General features: G+C 44.7%; 2 protein-coding genes across 2 annotated transcripts in view; both read left to right on the forward strand.

The window, feature by feature from the left end:
- Positions 1-5,567: 5,567 nt before the first annotated feature.
- Positions 5,568-15,622, forward strand: LOC103080129 (gephyrin-like). The gene is given in 4 exon segments (XM_082931073.1): positions 5,568-5,631; positions 5,688-5,833; positions 5,836-6,597; positions 15,563-15,622. Coding segments are annotated over 4 exon segments (1,032 nt in total).
- A 7,595-nt stretch (positions 15,623-23,217) lies between these two features.
- The window catches only part of CD180 (CD180 molecule), a 15,667-nt gene continuing 13,651 nt past the window's right edge, over positions 23,218-25,233 (forward strand). The window contains exon 1 of the mRNA XM_007457089.1: positions 23,218-23,466. Within this exon, the coding sequence (XP_007457151.1) occupies positions 23,377-23,466 (90 nt within the window). The 5' untranslated portion in view covers positions 23,218-23,376. The remainder of the gene's footprint in view (positions 23,467-25,233) is intronic.

The raw sequence follows: 25,233 nt of genomic DNA on the forward strand, positions 1-25,233 counted from the left end.
AAAAACCCCTAATTGCAAAATCATCTAATATCTGGGATTCAACTATTCCCACTACAGAGCTCACTCTCCCCGAAAAACTCCAGCTTCTCCCCCAAGCTCCAGTCTCAAACTTTTGTGTATAGGGTACAAGAATGCCCAAAATACGCCCTAATTCTCTTCCTTAGCACTGTTGCCACCAAATCCACTTATTCTATCCCTTTCCTTTTAGCCAACCAGCCTCAAAACTCTACCAACTGCTCCATCACTCCTGACACCCAATCAGTCATCACTTCTCTTCTGTGCCCTTTGCAAAATCTGTCATGAATGTCTCCACCTTTTCTTTCTTCCTCCTTGACTCTCATTAGCTCTCAGCTGGAGGACTAATCCCAGAGCCTATAAATCCACCTCCCCAGCCCAGGTCCTTCATCTCTTCACCTCCACCCTGCTGCAAGATTCATCTTCCTGAAGGACTCAAGTCCTGGCACTCCTGTACTCAGAACAATTAAAGTCGTCCCTGTTGCTTACCCAGAATGGAACTCATCACCCTACCTGATATTGTCAGACTGCTCCTCCTGCATTTCTTTCAAACCCCGCGCATTTCAACCAAACTCACTCGCCTGTTTTGCAAACACACCTCACCTTCTTCACCTATGCCACTCTCCTGCATGAAATATCCTCCCTTCCTTCTACCAAAATCCTAAGTGGCAAGCAAAGTCCTTTTTGTAAATGTTCGGACTGCCTCCTGACTAATGTAATCCTATTCTCTGAAACCCCATAACTCTGGATGTATTCCTCTGGTGGACTTAACACAGTGAAGCCTCCATTAAGAGCTCATGATTCGTGTGTTATCTCTGTAAGATGATGGGTTCCTTGGAGTGGCAGGTTTGGGGCCCCATTTGTCTTGGACCACTCACAATGCTAGCAGTGACTTCCATCTCCATATTTGAGGACCAGATGACTGGGCCAGTTTCCTGACTGCCTGCCACAGTAATAATCATCACAGTATAGGTTTTCACAGGCTGGGGTGGAGCCTAGCAGTATGAGAGAGTTGAGGACCGCCTGTCTTTCTGGCTGAGGCAAGTTTGGGATTAGAATGATATATAGTGGCATAGTGGGCCAGTTACAGGTGCAATCTCATATTTCTTACTTTAGCTTGACATTGGTTCCTGTCAAGTGAACTTTAACTGCTATTTCCAATTCTCCTTCCAGTTTGAGATTAGAGCTGGTGTTTAGTCACCAAGATAGCAAGCTCCTCTGTGGCAAACTAGATCTCCTCAAAGATCCCCCCTCCATCCTGTCCCCTGGTTCTCTGTCCACTGTATTACCTTGGACTTGTCCGTCTCCAGGATTCAGCCCACAGCACCTGATCCACAAAGTTGCTTTGGGCTACAGGGTTTTCATTTCATTCTCCTAAAAAATAAATGTAACATTTTTTATTGAAACATCCCACATGGCTAAAAGAATTCAAACAGAACAAAAGCGTACTAAATGAAAAATCTCCCTCCCACACCATAGTTCCCCAGTTGAGGAGTTTCTCAGTCTCCTAAGGACAACCACTAAACAATTTCTTTGGGTACCCTTCCAGAAGTTTTCCCTCACCTGCACATATATATAACATATAATCACTTTTGTATAGGAACAAAAGAACACAACGCACACTAGTGTGCTACTTGGTTTTTGTTCTTAACAATATTCAGCAATTGTAAATATGCAGTAACTGTAAATCTAAGTTAATACACAGAAAGCCCTTGGAAGAGTACCTGGCCCACAGTCAATGCTCAATGACCCTTCACATGGAACCTAGCAGAGGACATTCCAAGATTCTAAAGTTCATACCTATTAGACCCTAGGAGCACACAAAAAAATACTGCAGTTCTGCTACACGAGAGCTCAGAGGTGCTTCTTTCCACTCACATTCCAGAGACAGGCTCCTGCAGACTTGGCTGTCACCTCTCACACTGCCACCAGAGTTCATCCTCTCAACCAAGACACACCTCCCTTCCTCTGATCCCACCAAGTCTAAACAATCCATGCAAGAATAAAGGCCTCATAATGGGTTTTGCTGCAACTCCTTTCAGAAAACTGAGAAAAAGCCGCTTCTTGCTCTTTAATTTGATTACATGGCAATGAAAGATAAATTCACCCGTATACTATGCACTGTGTGAAATCAGCACCCCCGGTTTTGCCCAAGCTGGCTCAGCCCCCGCACCCCGTCACGGTAACGTGGAGGGTCTCCGGCCTTCAGCTCCTGTCCCAAACCTTTCCTACCAAGCCCTCTGATTAGAGCAGAACTCCCAGGAGGTGTAAATTAAGAAGTTAACCAGACCAGGGCACAGCTGCGGGTTGGAGCACCCTTGGGAGACCACCAGAGAAGTCTTTGCTCCCCTCGAAAGCAGTTTTCAGTTTAAAGCGCTGAAAAACTTCTCCCCACCCTCCCATCCCCGCTATTTTCGCCATTTTCGCCATTTTCAGTCCTCCCTCCCCCACGCGGAGGCCTGCAGGACTTCCCGTTGTTTGGTTCACACACCTGAGTAGCCTCTCACTTCCGCTGCTGCTTACAGCCAGCCTACCCAGCATGCACCGCGGCAGAGCGGGCACCACCCTCCCGGGGGCAGGGCCAGAGCGTTTGGATCTTGAGGTTTTTGGGGTGTCTGTAGAATTTGGGAGAGCTTGCATTTAGGGAGAAGCTGGTGACCACTGCTCCCGAACAACGCGTTGAAAGTCCTTTTTTTTTTTTCTCTCTCTCTTTTCTTGTTTTTTTTTTTTGTTTTTTTTTTTTGCCGTACGCGGGCCTCTCACTGTTGTGGCCTCTCCCGTTGCGTAGCACAGGCTCCGGACGCACAGGCTCAGCGGCCATGGCTCACGGGCCCAGCCGCTCCGCGGCACGTGGGATCTTCCCGGACCGGGGCACGAACCCGTGTACCCTGCATCGGCAGGCGGACTCTCAACCACTGTGCCACCAGGGAAGCCCGAAAGTCCTTTTAAATTCCATCCCCCCTAGAGACTTTTCTTTCCAAGTACACGCGGGTTTATGGGCTGGAGGACACAATGCGCACGCACAAAGGGGGTCCCCCAGCAACTGAAAGTGGGGAGAAATGCCATTACAGTGGCACCCTGATTCTCATTAGGGGAAGAAACATGAGATGCTTGACCCTTTCATGTTACTTGCTGAGAGGCTTATGTAGGGTGAGAGACGTGGTCAAAACAGGCCAGCTGTAGACAACTGTTTTGCCACTGACTTTGCAGACATTCCCCGAAGCCCTGTAGCACCCGATACCCGTACCGGCATAACTGCACACACACAGGGAGAGTGAGCCTTCTTTCATAACAGCTGCAGCTTCTTAACGGAATGGCCTTTCCACTGAACCTGTCATAAAGACTAGCCCAAAGCCCCTGTCAACAAGAATATTAAAAATTCAGGAAGAGGTTGAGTAAACAGGGCACTGTTACTTAAAGTGGCACTTGGTCAGGCCACCCCGGCCAACAGAAATCCAGGGACTACTGAATGACCTCAACTGTTCTGGACCAGAACGAATAAGGAGAAACTTCTGTGAGCCAGAAAAATAACCAGGTCAACCTCCTAGAGCCCTGGGTGTGAACAAAAGGCTAGGGTCAGAAGGGTACCCCAAGCAGTGTGTCAAGGCTCAGACCAACCTCGAGAGGAACATCCAAGGATGCACTGGGATTGTGTCACGGATGGAATGTGGGCTGCAGGCTGAGCACTGTGCTGAAGGCAAAGTGACAGAGTCCCTGTGCACGGGTGTGAGAGAAGAGCGGGGCGCACGTTTAGGGGAGGGATCAGACACTCTCCAGGGGAGGACAGATGACAACTCTGAGCAGCTGTCTGCAAAGTTCAGGACTGCAGAGCCGTTCCAGTGACTTTAGGGAATTAAGATGTTTGGGGCAGGAGTTCCAGACAAAACTCTGAATTTAGTCTAGCTTCCAGTTGCTTCCAGCCAAAAACCTGGGCGTCATTCTTGGCATCTCTCTCTCTCTCTCTCCCTCTCTCGCCCCCACCCCATGTCCAGTCTATCAGGGAATCCTATTGGCTCTATTTTCAAAATATATCTCAATTCCGCCCAGTTCTCAACACCTCTGCTGCTATCTATCACCCTGGTCCAATCTACACCATCTCTCACCTCAATTACTGAAATAACTTCTCCAGGGTTCTTATTTCCACCTTTGCTCCCCTGCGGTCCACACAACAGCCAGAGGGATTCAATGAAAATGTGAGTCAGATGGTGTCCCTTCTCTGCTGGAAACCCTCCAATGGCTCCCCACCTTACTCAGAGGAAAAGCCAAATCCTTCCACTGTCTTACAAGGTCCTGCACAGACTGGCCCCATGGTCCCTTGGTCCTCATCTCCTTCTGCTCTCAGCCTCACTCCCTCACTCCAGCTGTACTGGCATCCTCATCCTCCTTGAACTGACCATGTCCACTCCTGCCTCAGGGACCTCCTCAACTATACTTCCCTTGGCCTGGGAAGCTCCTTCCCAGGATATATTCATGACTCACCCCTCAGCTCGTTCATTCTTTTCTCAAATATGAAATTCTCAGGAAGATCTACCCCATCCAAAATTACAAGTGCATCCCCTTTGAACTGCTCTGTTATTTTCATATCATTTATCACTTTCTAATGTGATATATAAGCACTATATACAGAATGCATTTATTATACATTTATTATACATTGTCCTTCCTCACACTAAAATGCAAAGTTCCATGAGATCCAGGAGTTTTATGTAGTTTGTCAATTGGTGGATTTTTTGAGGCTACTAGAATGTCTAGTTTACAGATGGCTCTCAATACAAATAGTTTAAATGAATAAGTAAAGTAATTTAGGGTTGAAGCCACTGAATGGCTCCTTCACCAGACTAGTAGCTCCTCTATGGCAGGAAAGGTACCATCCATCCATTCATACATGTGATACATATTTATTGAGCACCTAACCTATACAAAGCACTTTGCTGGGGTCTAAAATATAATGGTGAAAAAAACATATACGGTCCTACCTTCAAGGAGCTTACAACTTAGTGACTGGAGACAGATATTCAACAAATAACCCTGCAAATAAGGAGATAATTACAATTGACATAAGTGTACTATTAAAATAGTCCAGGAAAGATATTCTGTTTTGAGTTAGGTTGGTAGCACAGGAAATGGAAAGAGCTGAACGGATTCGAGATTACTTAGAAGATGGAAAATACAGGCGTTGTCAATGGGTCAGATGGGGTTGGGGAGAATTTTATGACAAAGGTGAGTCCTGAATTTCTGGTTTAAGAAACTGGGTAAAGTGCCCTTTGCATGGGTTAGTGTAGGAGGCTTGATAACGGACCCTCAAAAAATATCCATGTCCTCAACTCTGGAACCTGTGAATGCTACCTTATCTGGAAAAAGAGTATTTACAGATATGATTAATTTAAGCGTCTTGAGAATGAGAGATTATTCTGGATTAACTGGATGGGCCCTAAATGCAATCTTCCTTATAAGAGGGAAGCAAAGGGAGATTTAAACACACACATACAAGAAGGCAATGTGAAGATGGAACAAAAAGAGATTTAAAGATGCTGCCCTTGGCGCTGGGAAACATGGTGACCGAGGGAATGATCCTCACTAACCACGACCATCAAATCCGGGTCGGAGTCCTCACAGGTTGAGACGGTGCTCGAGAAGGAACTGAATTGAATGAGACTTGCTTTTATTATTAGTGAGTGATAGTTGCTTCAGGAATCTTGCAGAAGATCGCAGTGGGATAAATCTCAAAGATCTTGTACAAGATCCTTCTTTGTTGGGTGGGACTATATCAGCATACAAGATAGTACCAGATGAAACAGAAGAAATCAAGGAAACCCTGATATATACTGGTGTGATGAAAAGGAACTTAATTTGATACTAACAACTGGAGGAACAGGGTTTGCGCCACGAGATGTCACTCCAGAGGCCACAAAAGAAGTAATAAAACGGGAAGCGCCAGGGATGGCCCTGGCACTGCTGATGGGATCACTTAATGTTACACCTCTGGGCATGCTCTCTAGGCCTGTATGTGGAATCAGAGGGAAAATTCTCATAATTAACTTGCCAGGTAGCAAGAAAGGATCTCAGGAATGCTTTCAGTTCATACTGCCAGCCCTAGCTCATGCCACTGACCTTTTACGTGATGCCATTGTAAAAGTAAAAGAAGTGCATGATGAACTTGTAGATTTACCTTCCCCACCACCACCTCTTTCCCCTCCTCCCACAACTAGCCCCCATAAACAGACAGAAGACAAAGGGGTTCAATGTGAAGAAGAGGAAGAAGAGAAGAAAGACAGTGGTGTTGCTTCAACAGAAGATAGTTCTGCATCACATATAACTGCAGCAGCCATTGCGGCCAAGAAGCATCCATTCTACACCAGTCCTGCTGTTATCATGGCACATGGTGAGCAGCCCATCCCTGGTCTCATCAGTTATTCCCATGGTGCAACAGGCAGTGCAGAGGAACCGATTCCAGACTCCATCATTTCTCGTGGCGTTCAGGTGCTCCCACGAGACACAGCCTCCCTCATCACTACTCCCTCAGAATCTCCTCGTGCTCAGGCTACATCTCGCCTATCTAAAGCTTCCTGCCCAACACCAAAAGTTCAACCACAACGCCATGAGACTAGATATCAATTACAGGAAAAGAGCTGTAAAAAATACAAACACATGGAGGCTAAACAATACACTACTTAATAACGAAGTGATCACTGAAGAAGTCAAAGAGGAAATAAAAAAATACCTAGAAACAAATGACAATGGAGACACAACGACCCAAAACCTATGGGATGCAGCAAAAGCAGTTCTAAGAGGTAAGTTTATAGCAATACAAGCCCACCTTAAGAAGCAGGAAACATCACGAATAAACAACCTAACCTTGCACCTAAGGCAATGAGAGAAAGAAGAACAAAAAAACCCCCAAAGTTAGCAGAAGGAAAGAAATCATAAAAATCAGATAGAAATAAATGAAAAAGAAATGAAGGAAACAATAGCAAAGATCAATAAAACTAAAAGCTGGTTCTTTGAGAAGATAAACAAAATTGATAAACCATTAGCCAGACTCATCAAGAAAAAAAGGGAGAAGACTCAAATCAATAGAATTAGAAATGAAAAAGGAGAAGTAACAACTGACACTGCAGAAATACAATAGATCATGAGAGATTACTACAAGCAACCCTATGCCAATAAAATGGAACACCTGGAAGAAACGGACAAATTCTTAGAAATGCACAACCTGCCAAGACTGAATCAGGAAGAAATAGAAAATATGAACAGACCAATAACAAGCACTGAAATTGAAACTGTGATTAAAAATCTTCCAACACACAAAAGCCCAGGACCAGATGGCTTCACAGGCGAATTCTATCAAACATTTAGAGAAGAGCTAACACCTATCCTTCTCAAACTCTTCCAAAATATAGCAGAGGGAGGAACACTCCCAAACTCATTCTACGAGGCCACCATCACCTTGATACCAAAACCAGACAAGGATGTCACAAAGAAAGAAAACTACAGGCCAATATCACTGATGAACATAGATGCAAAAATCCTCAACAAAATACTAGCAAACAGAATCCAACAGCACATTAAAAGGATCATACACCATGATCAAGTGGGGTTTATCCCAGGAATGCAAGGATTCTTCAATATACGCAAATCAATCAATGTGACACACCATATTAACAAATTGAAGGAGAAAAACCATATGATCATCTCAGTAGATGCAGAGAAAGCTTTTGACAAATTCAACACCCATTTATGATAAAAAAAAGTACGCAGAAAGTACGCATAGAGGGAACTTTCCTCAACATAATAAAGGCCATATATGACAAGCCCACAGCCAACATCACTCAATGGCGAAAAACTGAAAGCATTTCCACTAAGGTCAGGAACAAGACAAGGTTGCCCACTCTCACCACTCTTATTCAACATAGTTTTGGAAGTTTTAGCCACAGCAATCAGAGAAGAAAAGGAAATAAAAGGAATCCAAATCGGAAAAGAAGAAGTAAAGCTGTCACTGTTTGCAGATGACATGATACTATACATAGAGAATCCTAAAGATGCTACCAGAAAACTACTAGAGCTAATCAATGAATTTGGTAAAGTAGCAGGATACAAAATTAATGCACAGAAATCTCTGGCATTCCTATATACTAATGATGAAAAATCTGAAAGTGAAATCAAGAAAACACTCCCATTTACCATTGCAACAAAAAGAATAAAATATCTAGGAATAAACCTACCTAAGGAGACAAAAGACCTGTATGCAGAAAATTATAAGACACTGATGAAAGAAATTAAAGATGATACAAACAGATGGAGAGATATACCATGTTCTTGGATTGGAAGAATCAACATTGTGAAAATGACTCTACTTCCCAAAGCAATCTATAGATTCAATGCAATCCCTATCAAACTACCACTGGCATTTTTCACAGAACTAGAACAAAAAATTTCACAATTTGTATGGAAACACAAAAGACCCCGAATAGCCAAAGCAATCTTGAGAACAAAAAATGGAGCTGGAGGAATCAGGCTGCCTGACTTCAGACTATACTACAAAGCTACAGTAATCAAGACAGTATGGTACTGGCACAAAAACAGAAAGATAGATCAATGGAATAGGATAGAAAGCCCAGAGATAAACCCATGCACATATGGTCACCTTATCTTTGATAAAGGTGGCAGGAATATACAGTGAGAAGACCTAAACAGACATTTCTCCAAAGAAGATATACAGACTGCCAACAAACACATGAAAGAATGCTCTACATCATTAATCATTAGATAAATGCAAATCAAAACTTCAATGAGCTATCATCTCACACCGGTCAGAATGGCCATCATCAAAAAATCTAGAAACAGTAAATGCTGGAGAGGGTGTGGAGAAAAGGGAACACTCTTGCACTGCTCGTGGGAATGTGAATTGGTTCAGCCACTATGGAGAACAGTATGGAGGTTCTTTAAAAAACTAAAAATAGAACTACCATATGACCCAGCAATCCCACTACTGGGCATTTACCCTGAGAAAACCAAAATTCAAAGAGCGTCATGTACCAAAATGTTCATTGCAGCTCTATTTACAATAGCCTAGAGATGGAAACAACCTAAGTGCCCATCATCGGATGAATGGATAAAGAAGATGTGGCACATATATACAATGCAATATTACTCAGCCATAAAAAGAAACGAAATTGAGCTATTTGTAATGAGGGGGATAGACCTAGAGTCTGTCATACAGAGTGAAGTAAGTCAGAAAGAGAAAGACAAATACCGTATGCTAACACATATATATGGAATTTAAGGAAAAAAAAAATGTCATGAAGAACCTAGGGGTAAGACAGGAATAAAGACACAGACCTACTGGAGAACGGACTTGTGGATATGGGGAGGGGGAAGGGTGAGCTGTTACAAAGCGAGAGAGGCATGGACATATATACACTAACAAATGTAAGGTAGATAGCTAGTGGGAAGCAGCTGCATAGCACAGGAATATCAGCTCGGTGCTTTGTGACTGCCCCTCGGATAGGGAGGGTGGGAGGGAGGGAGACGCAAGAGGGAAGAGATATGGGAACATATGTATATGTATAACTGATTCACTCTGTTATAAAGCAGAAACTAACACACCATTGTAAAGCAATTATACCCCAATAAAGATGTTAAAAAAAAAAAAAGATGCTGCCCTTGAAAATTGGAGTGATGTGGCCACAAGCCAAGTCTGATAATTAATTTTCTGTGTCACCTTGACTGGGCCATGGGATGTCCAGACATTTGGTCGAACATCATTCTGGGTGTGTTTGTCAGGGTGTTTCCTGATGAGATTTTGTTTGACTCAGTAAAGCAGGTTGTCCTCCCTAATGTGGGTGGGCCTCATCCAATAAATTGGAGACCTGAATAGAACAAAAAGTCTGAGAAAGAGGAAACTTCTCCTGCCTAACTGCTTGAATCAAGACAGTCCTCTTCTCCTGCCCTCAGACTGGAATTTACAGCACGGACCCTCCTGAGTCTCTAGCTTGACGACTGCAGATCTTCTCACCCTCCATAATTACATGAGCCAGTTCCTTATAATAAAACTATACATACACACAACACACACACACACACACACACACACACACACACACACATACACACACACACTACTGGTTCTGTTTTTCTGGGAAACCCTCACTAATACACCAAGAAATGTTGGCAACCACCGGAAACTGGAAGAATCAAGGAACAGATTTATCCCTGAAGCCCCCCGAGAAAGTGTAGTCCTGCTGACATCCTGATTCAGCCCAGAGGAACTAATTTTGGATTTCTGGCCTCCAGACTGGGAGTATAAGTGTGTGCTGTTTTAAGCCAATCCATTTGTAGTAATTCATTACAGAAGACACAGGAAAGTAACGCAACGGGAAGCAGTGGAGGAGGATCATCTAAGGGTAGGGGGACATCAAGATTCAGTTTGCAATATGGGATCTGAGATGCCTGTCACACACCTAATGGAGAAGCAGGCCAAAAAGTGATTTGGATATGCAGGTAGGAGACTGATGGAATGGTCTGAGCAAGCATTATCAGCCCCACGGTCCCAGAGCCTGGAGAGCATGAAAAGTAGAGTGAAAAGGAAAGATGGCCAAGCACCATGTCCTGAGGAACTCTCAACATTGAGAGGACAGGTAGAAAGGTAGCCTGAAAAAGAAACAGGAGAACATGGGGTCTTTGAGGCCAAGAGATATGAATGTTTTTGAATGACAAGAGTGATCAATTCTGGAACAGAACCCAGTCTGGAGTAGATTTAAGATTGAATGGTCGATGGGAAAGCAGAGAGAGCCTGTGTGGGCAACTTATTCTTGAATTTTGTTTGACTTGGAACGCACATAAAGAGAGCGGATAGTTGCTATGGACAATGGATCCAGGCAGGATTTTTCATTCTTATGTTCAGATAAAAGAGTTTCAGGCATTGTGTATGACTTGGAAATGACCCAATAAAATGGAAACAAATAGAAATTCAAGTGAGGGTGAGGTTACCTGCTGAAGCCTGAGAAGGGGGGCATACAGAGATCAGGTCTCAATCCTGGCTGTAGTTTAGGTGTCCCTGAAGACATTTAAAAAATTCCGATTCCCAGCCTGCACTCAAGACCAAAGACATCAGATTTTCTAAGTTGGGAGCCAGACATCAGTCACTGTTAAAGCTTCCCAGGTGACTCCTATGAGTGGTCCGTGGGATTCAGAGCACATCTGGAAGGAGTGGCATTGGGTCCAAGGATAATCAGGTGCAGGTGCAAGTAAGTTTGGAGGTTTGGTGGGTGCAAGTTAGAGACTTCCCAACTTCACCTTTATATTTCCAAAATTCAAGACAAGGTCAAGTGCTAAGCATGTGCTGAGTGTATAAGGGAATAAGGAGAAGACTGAGAGCTGAAGAAAACGACATTGTTCATACTGAGAGTGGAAAGGGAAGATGCCTCAACTGGAAAAATGTGGGAAGAGTGTGGAAAGGGCTGTGAATTTACAGCTATACCTTCCATCCATTCATTCAACTGGCATTCGTCAGACAGACACCAAACCAGGCTGTGGGGATAAGACATAAGCAAGACATTGTCCCCAACCTCACAGCTTTGACAATGCAATTGAGGAGAGGGACATACAAGGAAACAGAGCATTCAAGAGCTGTAATAGAATCAAGCACAAGGGATAGTGGGGACTGAGACCTTTGTAGGGACAGAAGTCACCTCCTCCCATAACAGTACTTGGCACATGCTCTTGAGACATATTCTTTGTACTCCAAGCACCTTATCATCCTGAGGAAACAGAGGAGGAAATGACAGCTCAGCTCTTATTCGGCAGGTATGACTAAAGCAGCCCTAAAACTGTAATGACATGTCAGCTGGTCAGGGCCACATGGGGTCTCTAAGCAGGAGAAAGTCTCAGCTGTCAGGCAGGGTGGTGGCAATGCTGAGGTCAAGATGGGATGTTCTACATCAAGGGTCCCCAACTCCCGGGGAAGAGGACCACTACAGGCCCTCGGCCTGTTAGGAACGGGGCCGCACAGCAGGAGGTGAGCGGTGGACGATCGAGCGAAGCTTCATCTGCCACTCCCCATGGCTCGCATTACCTCCTGAACCATCCCTCCTCCCCCACCATTCTCCTGCCCCCATCCATGGAAAAATTGTCTTCCATGAAACTGGTCCCTGGTCCCAAAAAGGTTGGGGACCGCTGTTCTACACGGTAATCTTCCAGGTGACATTCAGAAAGTGGTCACTAGGTGGCAGGGTTAACATTTGCAAAATAGCTGCCAGTAGCAGTCACTACTAGCTGGATACTCGCTGGAAATATTTTTTGTTTCCATCCCAAAGGGAAAGTGGAACCAAGTCCTAGGGACATAGGATGATTGGGTAGTTTCTCGAATTTCACCCAGAGCTCCCTCCATATGCATTCCCTCGCTTCTAGAGCTGGACCCCTCTCTGCTTTAGGGACACCGGCCTCAGTACACACCCGGTCCTAAGAAGCAGTTGCAGAGTGGGGTTTGAGGTGGGGAGGAGGACAGGCTGCAAAGTTTTCTTCAAAACACTGGGGGAAACAAGTGGCTCTGATGGTTTTTTCCCTTCTTCAGATTTCCCTGTCACCGTCTTTCTCCTGTTTTATCTGGTGCCAGGCTCCCTAGGTTCAAGCCCTACCTCAGCCACAGAGCCAAATGACCTTGAGCAATTTACTTAGCTTCCTTGTGTTTCTTTACCCAGAAGTGACAGAGTGTAGTCATAAAGATTAAGTGAGTTAAAATCTCTAACTTACTTAGAACAGTACCTGGCAATAAACAGTAAGCACTATGTACTAAATATTATTATTTTCTCAGTGAAAAAAAAAAAAAAGAACTTTTTTCTAAATTCCTTATGAAGATGGTAAATAGTTGGCACTCTAAGTTGTAATTTAAAAACATCAACAACTTCCAATCCCAATTTTTCAGGTGAAAGTATAAAGAAAAAAGTGACAACACAACAAAAGGTACATCTATTCTGGAATGGAGAACCATGGTCAGGTTCTTTTCCTGGTAGAATTCTGGACTGAAAATGGGCCACCTCCTGCCAGGGAAGCATCTAACCCTCCAGGTATCCAGCTTCCCACTCCTTTCCCTAAAACAAAGCCTGAGACCCCAGTGTCAGCAGGTGCTTTACAACCTGTCCTAGGTCTTGATTGTGGTGGTGGTTCTCTCATTCCCCATATGAGCACGAAATTCTGGCATCACAGCCGGCAGCCTCTCCAGATACTCCAAAAGTGCATTGCCCCACCAAGGCTATACATTTTTTTTTTTTTTTTTCTGAAAAATAAAAACAAACACAGCTTGGGATAGCTCAATTTCAACCTTGGTTATGACCTTATCAACTCATACAAAGTAAAGATTTTTGTCATTTGTTTAGTTTCTAATTGGCTCTTGAATAGTGACTGTGCGTGTGTTTAAAAGCTACAAGTCAGCCTCATTTTTCACAGCAGATACACATGTAGTTAAATTTTGAAAAATCTGGTCATAAAAACTACACAAGATTTGGTTACAGGAATCCTACGATACAGTGCAGTCACAAATAAACTGAGTTCTTTGATAAAATAAATGCTTGTATTTTATCAATCCTGCAATTTAAAATTTTTTTAATACATTTATTTATTTTATTTTTGGCTGCGTTGGGTCTTCGTTGCTGCCCGCGGCCCCCCGTCCCCCCTGCCCCCCCGCCCCCCCACCGCAGTTGCAGCGAGCGGGGGCTGCTCTTCGCCTCAGTGCGCGGGCCTCCCATTGCGGTGGCCCCTCCCGCTGTGGAGCATGGGCTCCAGGGGTGCAGGCTTCAGCGGCTGCGGCCCACGGGCTCCAGAGTGCAGGCGCAGCAGTTGTGGCGCACGGGCCCAGCCGCTCCGCGGCATGTGGGATCCCCCCGGACCAGGTCTCGAACCCGGGTCCCTCGCACTGGCAGGCAGACCCCCAACCACTGCACCACCAGGGAAGCCCCTTAAATTTTTATGCTTGATTTGTTTAAAGCAAATTCAACTCTATTTAGAAAGTAGAAAGTTTTAGAATTTCTTCTTTCATTTTTTGTTTGTTTGTTTATTAATAACAGACTACAACAGGAACAGACTGTGTTCCAAAGAGGAAGACTGTGCTAGAATTAAAGCTACAATCTTATAATTTTCCCATATACTTAGCCACTGCTGATTGCCACTGTCTCTCCATGTAGAGACGTTTTCTCTTAACTTGATGTTAATTTATGGAGAGTCTTATCACAATATATGTTTATTCACAATACAAAATGGATTTTTCTCTCTCTTGTTGCAAATCCCAAGATGCCCCAGTGCTTGGCTTCCTGTCGTCTTCCCCCAAAGACTCCACATATTTGCATCTCATATGAAAAAAAAAAAAAAAAGGCCAGAACTGCATTAGTACCATCTCAGAGGCGAACTGCCTACTGGGTTGGTCAATGTCAGGGCTGTGGGCTATGACACACCCCCGGTGTTTAGGGCTTCCCACTCCATGACTTACCTTCAACCAGGCACATCCCATCAACCAGGCTCAACTGACGACTCGGTCCCAGTCCCGGAAGTGAAGGTAGCTCAGAGCTAAGATCTCCAACCATCCCAGCTGCTGACCCGATAGGCACCTGGGCAACCCCACAAGGACTTGGAATAACTGGCACCCACAAAACAAAGTTCTAAGAGGAAAGAACAAATGCATGCTGCCTGGGCCCTCCAGAGACCAAGAAACACGATGATCCTACAGAAAACAAGTTTTGACAAGTAAGGGACAAAGGCGGGTGGGTAGGATGATGAACAGCCATTGCTAAAGGTGAGGTTCAAAAATAAAGTATGAAAATCAGAAGGGAGAAATGTTAGAGAGAGACACAAATGAAGCAAGAACCAAATGCTAACAAAACAGTGCGTCCTGACAAGAAAAAGATTTTCAGAAAGGAAATGCAATAGAAGTGAAATGGGAGATAAGCAAGGAAAGAAACGCAGCCTATAACAAAGCCAAGGAAAAGAAAGAAGAGGCCTTTTCCTGAGCACAGAGGCCAGGGAGATTATAAGGTATGGATCAGCTCTCCAGCTATCTCCATCTGAACAGATATATTCCTACCACTGGGGCTGGTTTGGTTTGGTTTTTAAGTCAGAAACAATAGTAACTTGGTAAACACTTATAGACACAATTTTTTCATGATCATTAAATTAAAAACTCTCAAATGTCAATCGCTCCAGAGTAGCAAATCTTCCCTCCAAACCCCAAAACCTTCAATACGTTCCAACTATGCAGAAGCTAAAAGAGAAGAATCAGGAGTAGGTTTTATGACTGCCATTTACGGGCATTGGGACTTCAGGAGTTTACCTGGGGCAAATAGCACCTCTGTCAGGGGGAGGGAGAGGGAGGAAAGTTTGGTTCCAGCTGTGCAAACTTCTGTGGCTTATTGGAGGGACCTCCTCTGCTTTAAAACAGACAGAAGCCGGTGTGTGAAATTCAAGCCATCTCTAGAAATGTGTTTAGAAAACGTGTTCTGATGTTGCCACATTATAAAGGCCCTGTGTGCAGAATCGTAACCTTTTTCTTCTAATTCCTCAGCTCTTCCCCAAACCCCTTCGTCCTCCACCCGGGGATGGTTCAAGAACTCCTGTGACTTGAGACACCCTCCGTCACAGGAGGAAGCAGCAACACTAAGCACAGATTGGGTATGCAAGCCCAGTGAGCCACCTTAATTATCTTCTTCGTATGCACAAATATTTCCTCTCATCCCTACTTAACAATCAGCGGTCGTGATGGGCTCTAATTACAACGATAAATTGGGCCTCGGACAGCCACCTCCTGCTCCATCATTAAAGGGGGCTATTTACCGGGGCCTTTGCAGTCAATCCATCTCCTCCGTACTGGAAAGACACCACGGCTCACAGTGGTCACCGGTTCTGAGGAGGGAAGCACTCAGTGGCCCCAGCAGCAGCTCATAGCCATGGATTCTGCACAGTTAAGAAAACACATCTGCGTGAAATGAGTGGACCAGGGGCCTGGGGACCAAGTCAGCATGTCCTTGGCATTTACTAAGTCCAGATGTCTTTATCTTCTGGGCAGGAAGTCAGAGTCTGTCCAGATGGCATCTTGATTGCTTTCGGCTCAGCTGATTAAATTTCTAAGGCTGACATCTCTTCCAAATACCCTCTCCATTCTATGAAAATGTGGTTGTCAAATAGTGCCAGGAAGAGTCATCTGAAGATGGCAGACTGAGAGGGCCCAACTGAGAACCTGAGTGCCTGGGACATAGAGCCAGGAAAATTTCCTGCCACATGTCTGGGACTTTGGGACTCTTTCTGCTACAAGCAAGGGAATTTCTGGAGAGGCAGTGCTGAGGGGCAAGATCGTGGCTGGATCAGAGATCCAGTTAGGAGTCCTGGCTCCTCCACTTTCTGACCTGTGACCTTGTGCATATTCCTAAGCCCCTCTGGCCTCAGTTTACTCACCTATAAATCTGGGATAACAAAAGGAATCACTTCAACAAGCTGTTCTGAAGATTTATGAGATCATGCACATCAAGTGCTTAAAAGAGAACCAGGCACATGGTAAGGGTTCCCTGCATACATTTTATTAGTACATTTGGCCCTCTGTATCCACAGGTTCTGCATCGACGGATTCAACCAACCATGGATAGAAAATATTTGGGGAAAAAAATTCTAGAAAGTTCCAAAAATCAAAACTTGAATTTGTCACAAACTAGCAGTTATTTACACAGTATTGTATTAGCTATTATAAATAATTTAGAGATGATTTAAAGTACAGGGGAGGATGTGTGTAGATTCTTTGCAAACACTATGCCATTTTATATGAGACTTGAGCATCTGTGGATGTTGGTATCCATTGGGGTCCTGGAATCAATACCCCACAGATACTTGGGATGACTGAAGTCTTGCTAATTTTTGTTCCTGGCTTTACTTTGCCTTCTGAAGAGGTGCTCCTTAAAAACACAAACCTGCATGAGGGCCAGGGACCAGCCTGGTCATTTGCACATGCTTTATACCAGAAATAATAAATAATTCTTTATAGTCCTTTATGGGTTACCTTTCTTTCACAAGCACTCTTGAGAGGTAAGCAAGGCAGATGGTATTTCTCTTTTACTGAACTTGAGACTCTAAGAGGGTAATGACTTGTCCAAGGTCACATCGGTAGCTGTGTCTGAAGATAGAAACCCATAAAGGCTGTTGAACTCCTATCTGCTACAGATCCTACTCATACAAGGAAGTCAATGTTGCAAATGGAGCAGAGGAATGAACTTGCTCCCCTCTGACCACCACCATCCCACCCCCAACAAACACTTCTGGTCCTGCCAACGGGATGCGCGGGGAGCATCACCAGGATGAAGAAAGGAGGCCATGGTGATATTTACAGAAATTGCTGCCTACCTCTGCTACTTTCCTCCTATGCTTCACTCTAAAGGGCTGTGGGAACTTAATCTTATACTATGCTCACAGGAAGAAGCCTGACAAGAGACAGGAAAATGTTTCAGAAGGCCTAAAAGTCAGTGGCTTAATAATAATGTGAATAATCTCAGCTCTTAGGATGTTAGACTCACGTTATTCGTTTACATTCTTAAAGGAAAAAAGATGCCAGGGTTGGATTAGGTTATTTTAAAGCTTATTTTTAGCTTTAAAATTTTTGATGTTAATGGACCACTATTAGGACCCCTTTATTTCAGAGTGGAGAGTTTACCTGAGAATCCCTATTCCCAGTCCTGTGCCCCCATATCTCACTGCCTGTTAATATCATTAACTTAAAGCTTGAGGGAAAAGCCCTAAGGATGCTTTTAAAATGTCTGCCTTTATAAAATACACCAGGTGAAAGAGAAGTTAGTAGATGGCACTTACCATATGGTTAATTAGAAGTTAAAGCTGGGGCTTCCCTGGTGGTGCAGTGATTGAGAGTCTGCCTGCTGATACAGGGGACACGGGTTCGTGACCCGGTCCGGGAAGATCCCACGTGCCGCAGAGCAGCTGGGCCCGTGAGCCATGGCCGCTGAGCCTGCGTGTCTAGAGCCTGTGCTCTGCAACGGGAGAGGCCACAGCAGTGAAAGGCCCACGTGTGGTTATGACTCGGTGCTTTCACTGCAAAAAAAAAAAAAAAAAAAAAAAAAAAAGGAAGTTAAAGCTGGACAAATATTCCATTTTTTAAAATAAATTTATTTATTTATTTTTGGCTATGTTGGGTCTTCGTTGCTGTGCGCGGGCTTTCTCTAGTTGAGGCGAGCGGGCGCTACTCTTCGTTGCGGTGCACGGGCTTCTCACTGCGGTGGCTTCTCTTGTTGTGGAGCACGGGCTCTAGGTGCACGGGCTTCAGTAGTTGTGGCACTCAGGCTCAGCAGTGGTGGCTCGCAAGCTCTAGAGCACAGGCTCAGTAGTTGTGGTGCGCGGGCTTAGTTGCTCCATGGCATGTGGGATCTTCCCAGACCAGGGCTCAAACCAGTGTCTCCTGCATTGGCAGGCGGATTCTTAACCACTGTGCCACCAGGGAAGCCCCAAATATTCTATTATGTTATGCATATTTCCAGAACCATTTATGTGTAACTGGATGACCACGGAATAGTGAAACCTAGTTTTGGGGAAATGTCCCAAATCAGAGAGATTTTAAATTGTTATAACATGGGCCCCAGGGAATGGATATTTCCAGTATTGATCATCTCAGGAAGAGGGTAAATCCTGAGGCAGGAAATGCAAGGAAGAACCCCCCATTTTCCTGGGTACAAAGCCAAGAAGGCTTGGACTCTGAGATGTGAAAAGGGCCGTAGTATTTTTTGTGAGAGGAGAGGAGCTGGTGATGCCATGGGAAGGCACTGTGTCTGCTTTGATGGTGGTGGTGGCAGCAGTGCCATCAATTACAGGGCAGAGAAAGAGCCGGTTCTGGAGCAGCAGGATAAAGGCTGGCATTTTGAAGCTGTCAACACAACTGAGTTTGAACTCAAGCATGACATGAGAAGAATCATGTCCCCTCTCCAGGTGGAAGAGGCCCATTAGCATCGCTTGCTCTGTCTAGCCTGGGGACCTCACGAGAGCCATCAACTGCAAGGCAGCAGTTGCACAGCGCGGTAAGCAGGCTTGAGGGCTCTGTTTACGTGTGCCCACAAGGTAGCACACCCTCAGATAGAAGTGGGGACAACTTCTGGACTTTATGGCTCTGAACCTTGTGTCATAATAATTTGGTAAAATAAATAAACGAATATGGAGAAATATAACGATAAAGAGTAAAACTGACCGTAAAATGCATTTGAATATTCAAGTTAAAGTAGCATTTTAGATGCAAGTAGATTTAATCGTCTGGAGTCAGTGGGGAAAGCAGGCGTGACCTAAAAGGCAGAACAGAAACTAAATGTACAAGAAGAAAAAAAAAAAAAAAAAAAAGGACAGTTTAATACCAACTGGTGCCCATAAGCTAGAACAGATATTAAACATCTAGTTCTTTGCTAAAGCTGAATCCCAAAAGCATATTTTGGTTTGCACACCCTTGGAAGAGGACAAACTAGCCGTTGGGTCTTTGCTAAGAAAAGGCATAAAGAGCCAGACAAGGTATCCAAGGACCTCACATCTCTCCCCAGACTATAATCGCCTTGAAACACAGAAAAGTGAGTTCACAGGTCTCCCAGACATGAAATTGGGGGTTCTATGGAGTCACCCATGGGTGACAGCTGCCCCTAGGGATGAACTGCATGGAAACCGGGTGCAAAGCAAGACAGAATACAACAACAACAAAGAATGGTTTGGGGTTTGTATGTAAATATGTAATATAAGGGTCCTTGAACTTTATGAAAACTTCTGGGGTCCACAGATCTGTTGTTTCCCCACTGACATGGGTACGAGTCTGTAGAAATAAATGAGTTACCGGTGCCTTATCTCATCTTCTCCTTTCCCTCTCTGTATCTCTGCAAGACCTAGTCCTTGTAACAGGTAACAGCAGTCCATCCCTAAATGGCACTGTGAATGAATTAAGATTGCAGCAGTCATGATATGATGCCCATAGCTCCAGCCAAACCTCTCTATTTTTTATATTTGTGGAAGGGGTAAGACCACCTCCATTAGTAAAGAAAGAGCGATTGTCAACAAAGAGCCAATGTAACTCTATTTTATTGGCTCAAGCCAATGACTGTTAGATAATTAAAATGGAAATCATTGCTTTGAAATAGAATAATGGGATTTTTTTTTTTTTTTTTTTTTTTCGGCCTCTCACTGTTGTGGCCTCTCCTGTTGCGGAGCACAGGCTCTGGACGCGCAGGCTCAGCGGCCACGGCTCACGGGCCCAGCTGCTCCGCGGCACGTGGGATCCTCCTGGACCGGGACACGAACCTGTGTCCCCTGCATCGGCAGGCGGACTCTCAACCACTGCGCCACCAGGGAGGCCCCAATAATGGGATTTTTAGATGAAGAAGTGCCTTATAAATAGTTCAACTCCATCATTTCGCAGATGAGGAAATTTCGCAGCCACACACAACTTTGCCATAGTTAATGGCAAAGCTAGGAACAGAATTCAACTCAGTGCCTTTCTTGGGAGATTTGGAAAATCTCCCAAGAAAGAGACTGTTTGGGACTATAATGCATGAACTTGTGACACAGCTGAAGGAACTAGAGATTTTTAACCTAGAAAGGGGATAGTTCAGGTACATAATAACCATTTTCAAATACCTTATTAAGGACTGTCAAGTAGTAAAAGGTCTTGAACTTGTCCTGCTGGCCTGAGGAAACAAGGACAATTGTGGGGAAGTTAGAGAAAGACTTTAGCAGTTCACCATAATATAAAACCTTTTAAACGGTCAAAATTTGCCCAAATAATTCATTGGGAGATAGTAAGCTTTCTGTCACCTGAGGCAGTTCAGCAAAGACTGGAAGATAATGTAGTGTGTATGTTTTGTCCATGGAAATGGGTGGGGTAAGGGGTGTGGAGGAGAAAATTCAGGCATGAAAATCATTTGGATGGGGTGACCTTTAAGAGTATGTGATTCTTTACAACCTGGAATCAAATAAGGGTTTCATTCTTGCCTCCAAACTCAACAACTTATCTTCCCATCTGTTCGCAATAGTTTAAATTTTAATCTATTTCATATTTCAGGGTATTATGCCCTGAATATTTGATTTGAATGCTGTGGCAGAAGGTCACTCATATTCATTTATTTTCTTTTACTCTTATACACTTGCAGTGAGTCTTTTGAATGCATTATGCAAACATATGCAAATCATATGCAGATAGTGTATCCTCAGAAAAATGACAAAATCTTATGGCCTTAACTGAGCCATCAAACCTGTGTTTAAGAGGGAAAGTAATATGCCTTTTGAATGTCTCTGGGGCAGGAGACAATTTCCTGAGAGTGATATTTACATGACGTTGGAATTGGTTACTCAGAGGAGTCTTTGCCTCACACTCTTCACGTTTATGTAGGACTTTGAGGTTAAGAAAATATTTTCATGTAAATGATCCCATTGGATCCTCATAATTACCCTGTGATGCTGGCAAAACAGGAATTGGAATTCTTGCTTTATTATTCAGATGGAAAATAGACTCAGAAAAGTCAAATGACTTGCCCAGGTTTGCTCTGTTGGTAAATGATGGGTCTGAGGCTTCAAAGTAGATCTCTTTTCAGTCCAAGAACTCTTCCATGACACTGTGATGCGTGTCTTCTTCAAAGCAAGGTGGTTGCCATCAGTCTGGGTTTGCTTGGACGGCGTTTCGCCAAAAGCATCTTTGAAGGTGTTCTGTTGATGAGGATGACATTTTAAGGGTGACCAGAAAAGTCTAATTATTTGTAGTAGCCCTAGCACAGTGCCAACTACATAGTTTCTCTAACCACCGCCTGCTTTTTTGCATCTGCTCTGAAATCTCCAGATGAAGAACTTTCTTCACACCGTACACTCTTCAGCTTTTTCAGGAGGCAAAATCCTTTCTTAAACTACCGGGAGCAATAGCACAGTCTCTGCAGTGAGACTGTCTGGATCTGAAGCCCTAATCTACCACCTTCTACTTGTGTGGTCTTGGAGAGGTCACTTATTCCTCTAAACATCAGTTTCTACATCTATAAAATGGGGGAAATAATAGCACCTCTTTGATAGAGTATTTGATAAGGAGATATCTATAAAACAAAAGAAAACCTACTTAGACACATAATATGTGCTCAATAAAACGGTAGCTACTATAATTATCATATTAGTAGTTGTAACACAGTAGTGGTAGTAGTATTATTCTCTCAAGGTATTGTGAGCTCTGATGCTAAGAATTTGCTCTTGGAAATGGAATGGGAGGACAGTAATACCAAATATCTCCTGTATGTCAAAGGACTGGAGAACAGACAATGTCTGAGGTAGCCAAATTCAGCCCAGTGAGGAATACATGAACTTTAACTTTCTTTAGTCACTACCATATCTTGCATCATAATGAGGGTAGTTGCAATCCTGTTTCGAAGGTATTTCTAAGAAAAAATAGAGCCAAGGCTGGCACCCTTAACTCTTCTCTCTCTTAGTCAGACTGCTCTGTATATGGCAGTGGCCTCTACTTCCCTGGGTCACCTTGGGAGGGAACAAGAGGGGATTCCACTCCAGCCGCTTTAGCAGGCCTGAATCACGGGGTCAAGGGATGGATTTGTCCTCCTCCTGTACCAAGACCAGAAGTGGGTACTGTGAATGTGACCAAGGCAGCAGCTCCACTCCCTTTCTGGGATGACCCTGCTCCCTCTTGCCCTAGTTCCCAGCTCCAGCAGGTGCCACTGCAGGGTACCTTCCCTCTGCGCCCCCCCCCCCCCCCCCCCTCCGTGTCCTCCACGTCCGCCTCTGTCTGTCACCCTTCTTATCTGCCTTTCTGTGGATCCGTCCCCTCCCTTCCGGACTGGAACAAGAGCCCCCCCCCCGCCCCCCCCCCCCCCCACCACAGAGTGCTCTGCCCTTCCAGTGTGCCCCAGCACCTCTCCTGGTCACTCAGCTAGGCCAGCTAACAAGGTGGCCTCCTCCATGAGGACAGACTTCTGCTCCCACAACCTCTCCAATGGAAAGGGACCAGAAGCTGTTGGAGCTGGCCAAACCGTTGAAGCTCGCCTAGGGTCACTAGGAACCATGACCCCGAGAGTCCATGTGACCAGCGAAAAGGAACTGCACAACTGATTCATGTTGGCCAGGAAATGCACTGGGCCATTCTGAGGCTGGGTGCTCAGCTATTTTTGGCAAGAAAGGGTACTATGCAGAAAGGACTTCCCCTTTTTTGCAGCAAAAAGCCACCAAATGCTGAGCAGTCAACAGCATTTCTTGTTCTCAGATTACCCTTCTGAGCACTCTCTGGCTGCCAGATTATCGAGGCCATCATAGCTTGATTCGATTTCTCAGCTCCAGGCATTAGCTAACCCTACCAAGCTGGGCTGCCTCGGTCCTGTGATGGCTCCCCGTGTCGGCTGCTTCCTGTTGGCGGTGCTGATTTCTGCCAGCTGTAAAGTCATCACCTCCTCAAATCCAATGTGCACTGAGGTGAGTCCAAACTATTTGTCTTTGTCCAGATTAAACCACCTGGAAATGTTGAGATTCAGCATGCAGTCCTATCTGAGCCTTAAAAGGGCAACGAGGTGTGCAGGAGTTTTTCTTTACAGTGAAAAAAGAACCAAAAAGCTCAGCCAGGGAGATGATCTCACAGGTTCATAGTAGGAAGAAGTGAGAGTTGTTTTCCTCTGCAAACAATTTCCCCCAAATAATCCCAGTTGGGACATAAGATGTCAACAGGGTCCCAGTGCAAAGAGCAGACCTCCAAACCTGCTCCCTAGCATGGAGGGGCGTTTGTCCAACCTCCCAGCACATGGCCGCTTCCCCAAAGAGTCCTTCAGTTTCCTGGCATTCAGGACGGAGACTAGTAAAAACCACCTGTGCCAGGCTTTAGAGCGTATAAAGATTACTCTGAATGAGTCTGGCTTTCTCCTCGAGTTGGACAGCCCTCCATCTGTTTCACTAACCCCCAGGAGAAACATCTGAGCATAGAGCCAAGTTGCACCTTCTGTTTTGGACCATAACAGTATTTATCAACCTGTGGGAAGTTCTTGGGGAGGGTGGTGAGAGAGAGAAAGGAGAAGGGCTCATTCTCTTGCCATCCTCCTCCCATTACCTCTGATCCCAGCAGGTAGCCAGCACCATGCGGCCTGTCGGACAAGTGCTGTAAACAGGAAGGACCATCAGACCATCAGTGGCTGAGTGGGCTGCTTTCCTAGGTTGGGGCTGAATGATGAAAAAGAGGCAGGAGTAGCAGGATGGAGAAAGGCAGTGCATAGGAGCCAGGGTTAGGAGAATAAGGAGAGCGGGGCAAGGACCCACCAGACAAGAGCAAGAATCAAAGCTAGGACTGGAATAAAGCCTAGAAGCAGAAAGCAACAGAACCTTGTTAGTCTGGTATTGGGATGGAATCAGGATGCACGCTCAGACCAAAAGGAGGTATGATGCCCTGGGGAAATTTCTCAGTCTGCTATAACAAAGTACCACAGACTAGGTGACGCCAACAACAGAAACTTACTTTTGTACAATTTTGGAGTCTGGAAGTCCAAGATCAAGGTGTTGGCAAGGTTGGCTTCCTCTGAGGCCTCTCTCCTTGGCTAGTTGATGGGCTTCCTCTCCCTATGTCTTCACATCATTTCCCCTTTCTATGCATCTGCGTCCAAATTTACTGTTCTTATAAAGACACCAGTCATATTGGATTAGGGCCTACCCTAATGACCTCACTTTAACTTAATTACCTCTTTGAAGACTCTATCTCCAAATAAAGTCTCATTCTGAGGTACCGATGTTAAGACTCCAGCATATGAATTTGGGGGAGACACAATTCAGCCCACAACAGAAGGGGGCAACTAAAAGGTTCTTATCAGCTCCAGAAGGCTGTATCCTCATCATTCAGGTTGAAAAATCAACTGCACAGAGGCCTGTAGGTAACATGTAAGAGGGTAGGAGTGGAGACACCATCTCCTCAGTAATCAGGTAGGGTATGCCATCCACCTTCTAGCAACATCCTCAGATGGGATAATATTACCATAAAATTCCAGCTCATTGGGAAGCAGTCCATGTTAAACATCACTTTTTAAATCCCCACATTGCAGCAAAGTCTGTGCAGCCTTTCTGAAGCCCACAAGGGCCCTCACTGCTGGGAGATTTTGGAAATGCCTGAAAATATTGGACCAGTCTAGATTCCTATTGAAGACACCAGGCCCTAGAGTCACCAGTTGCTTTTTGCAAATGGTACCTGTTTTAGCAGAGGGAAAG

Source organism: Lipotes vexillifer, unplaced genomic scaffold (assembly GCF_000442215.2).
Source record: "Lipotes vexillifer unplaced genomic scaffold, Lipotes_vexillifer_v1.1 scaffold241, whole genome shotgun sequence".
NCBI classification, from domain to species: Eukaryota; Metazoa; Chordata; class Mammalia; order Artiodactyla; family Lipotidae; genus Lipotes; species Lipotes vexillifer.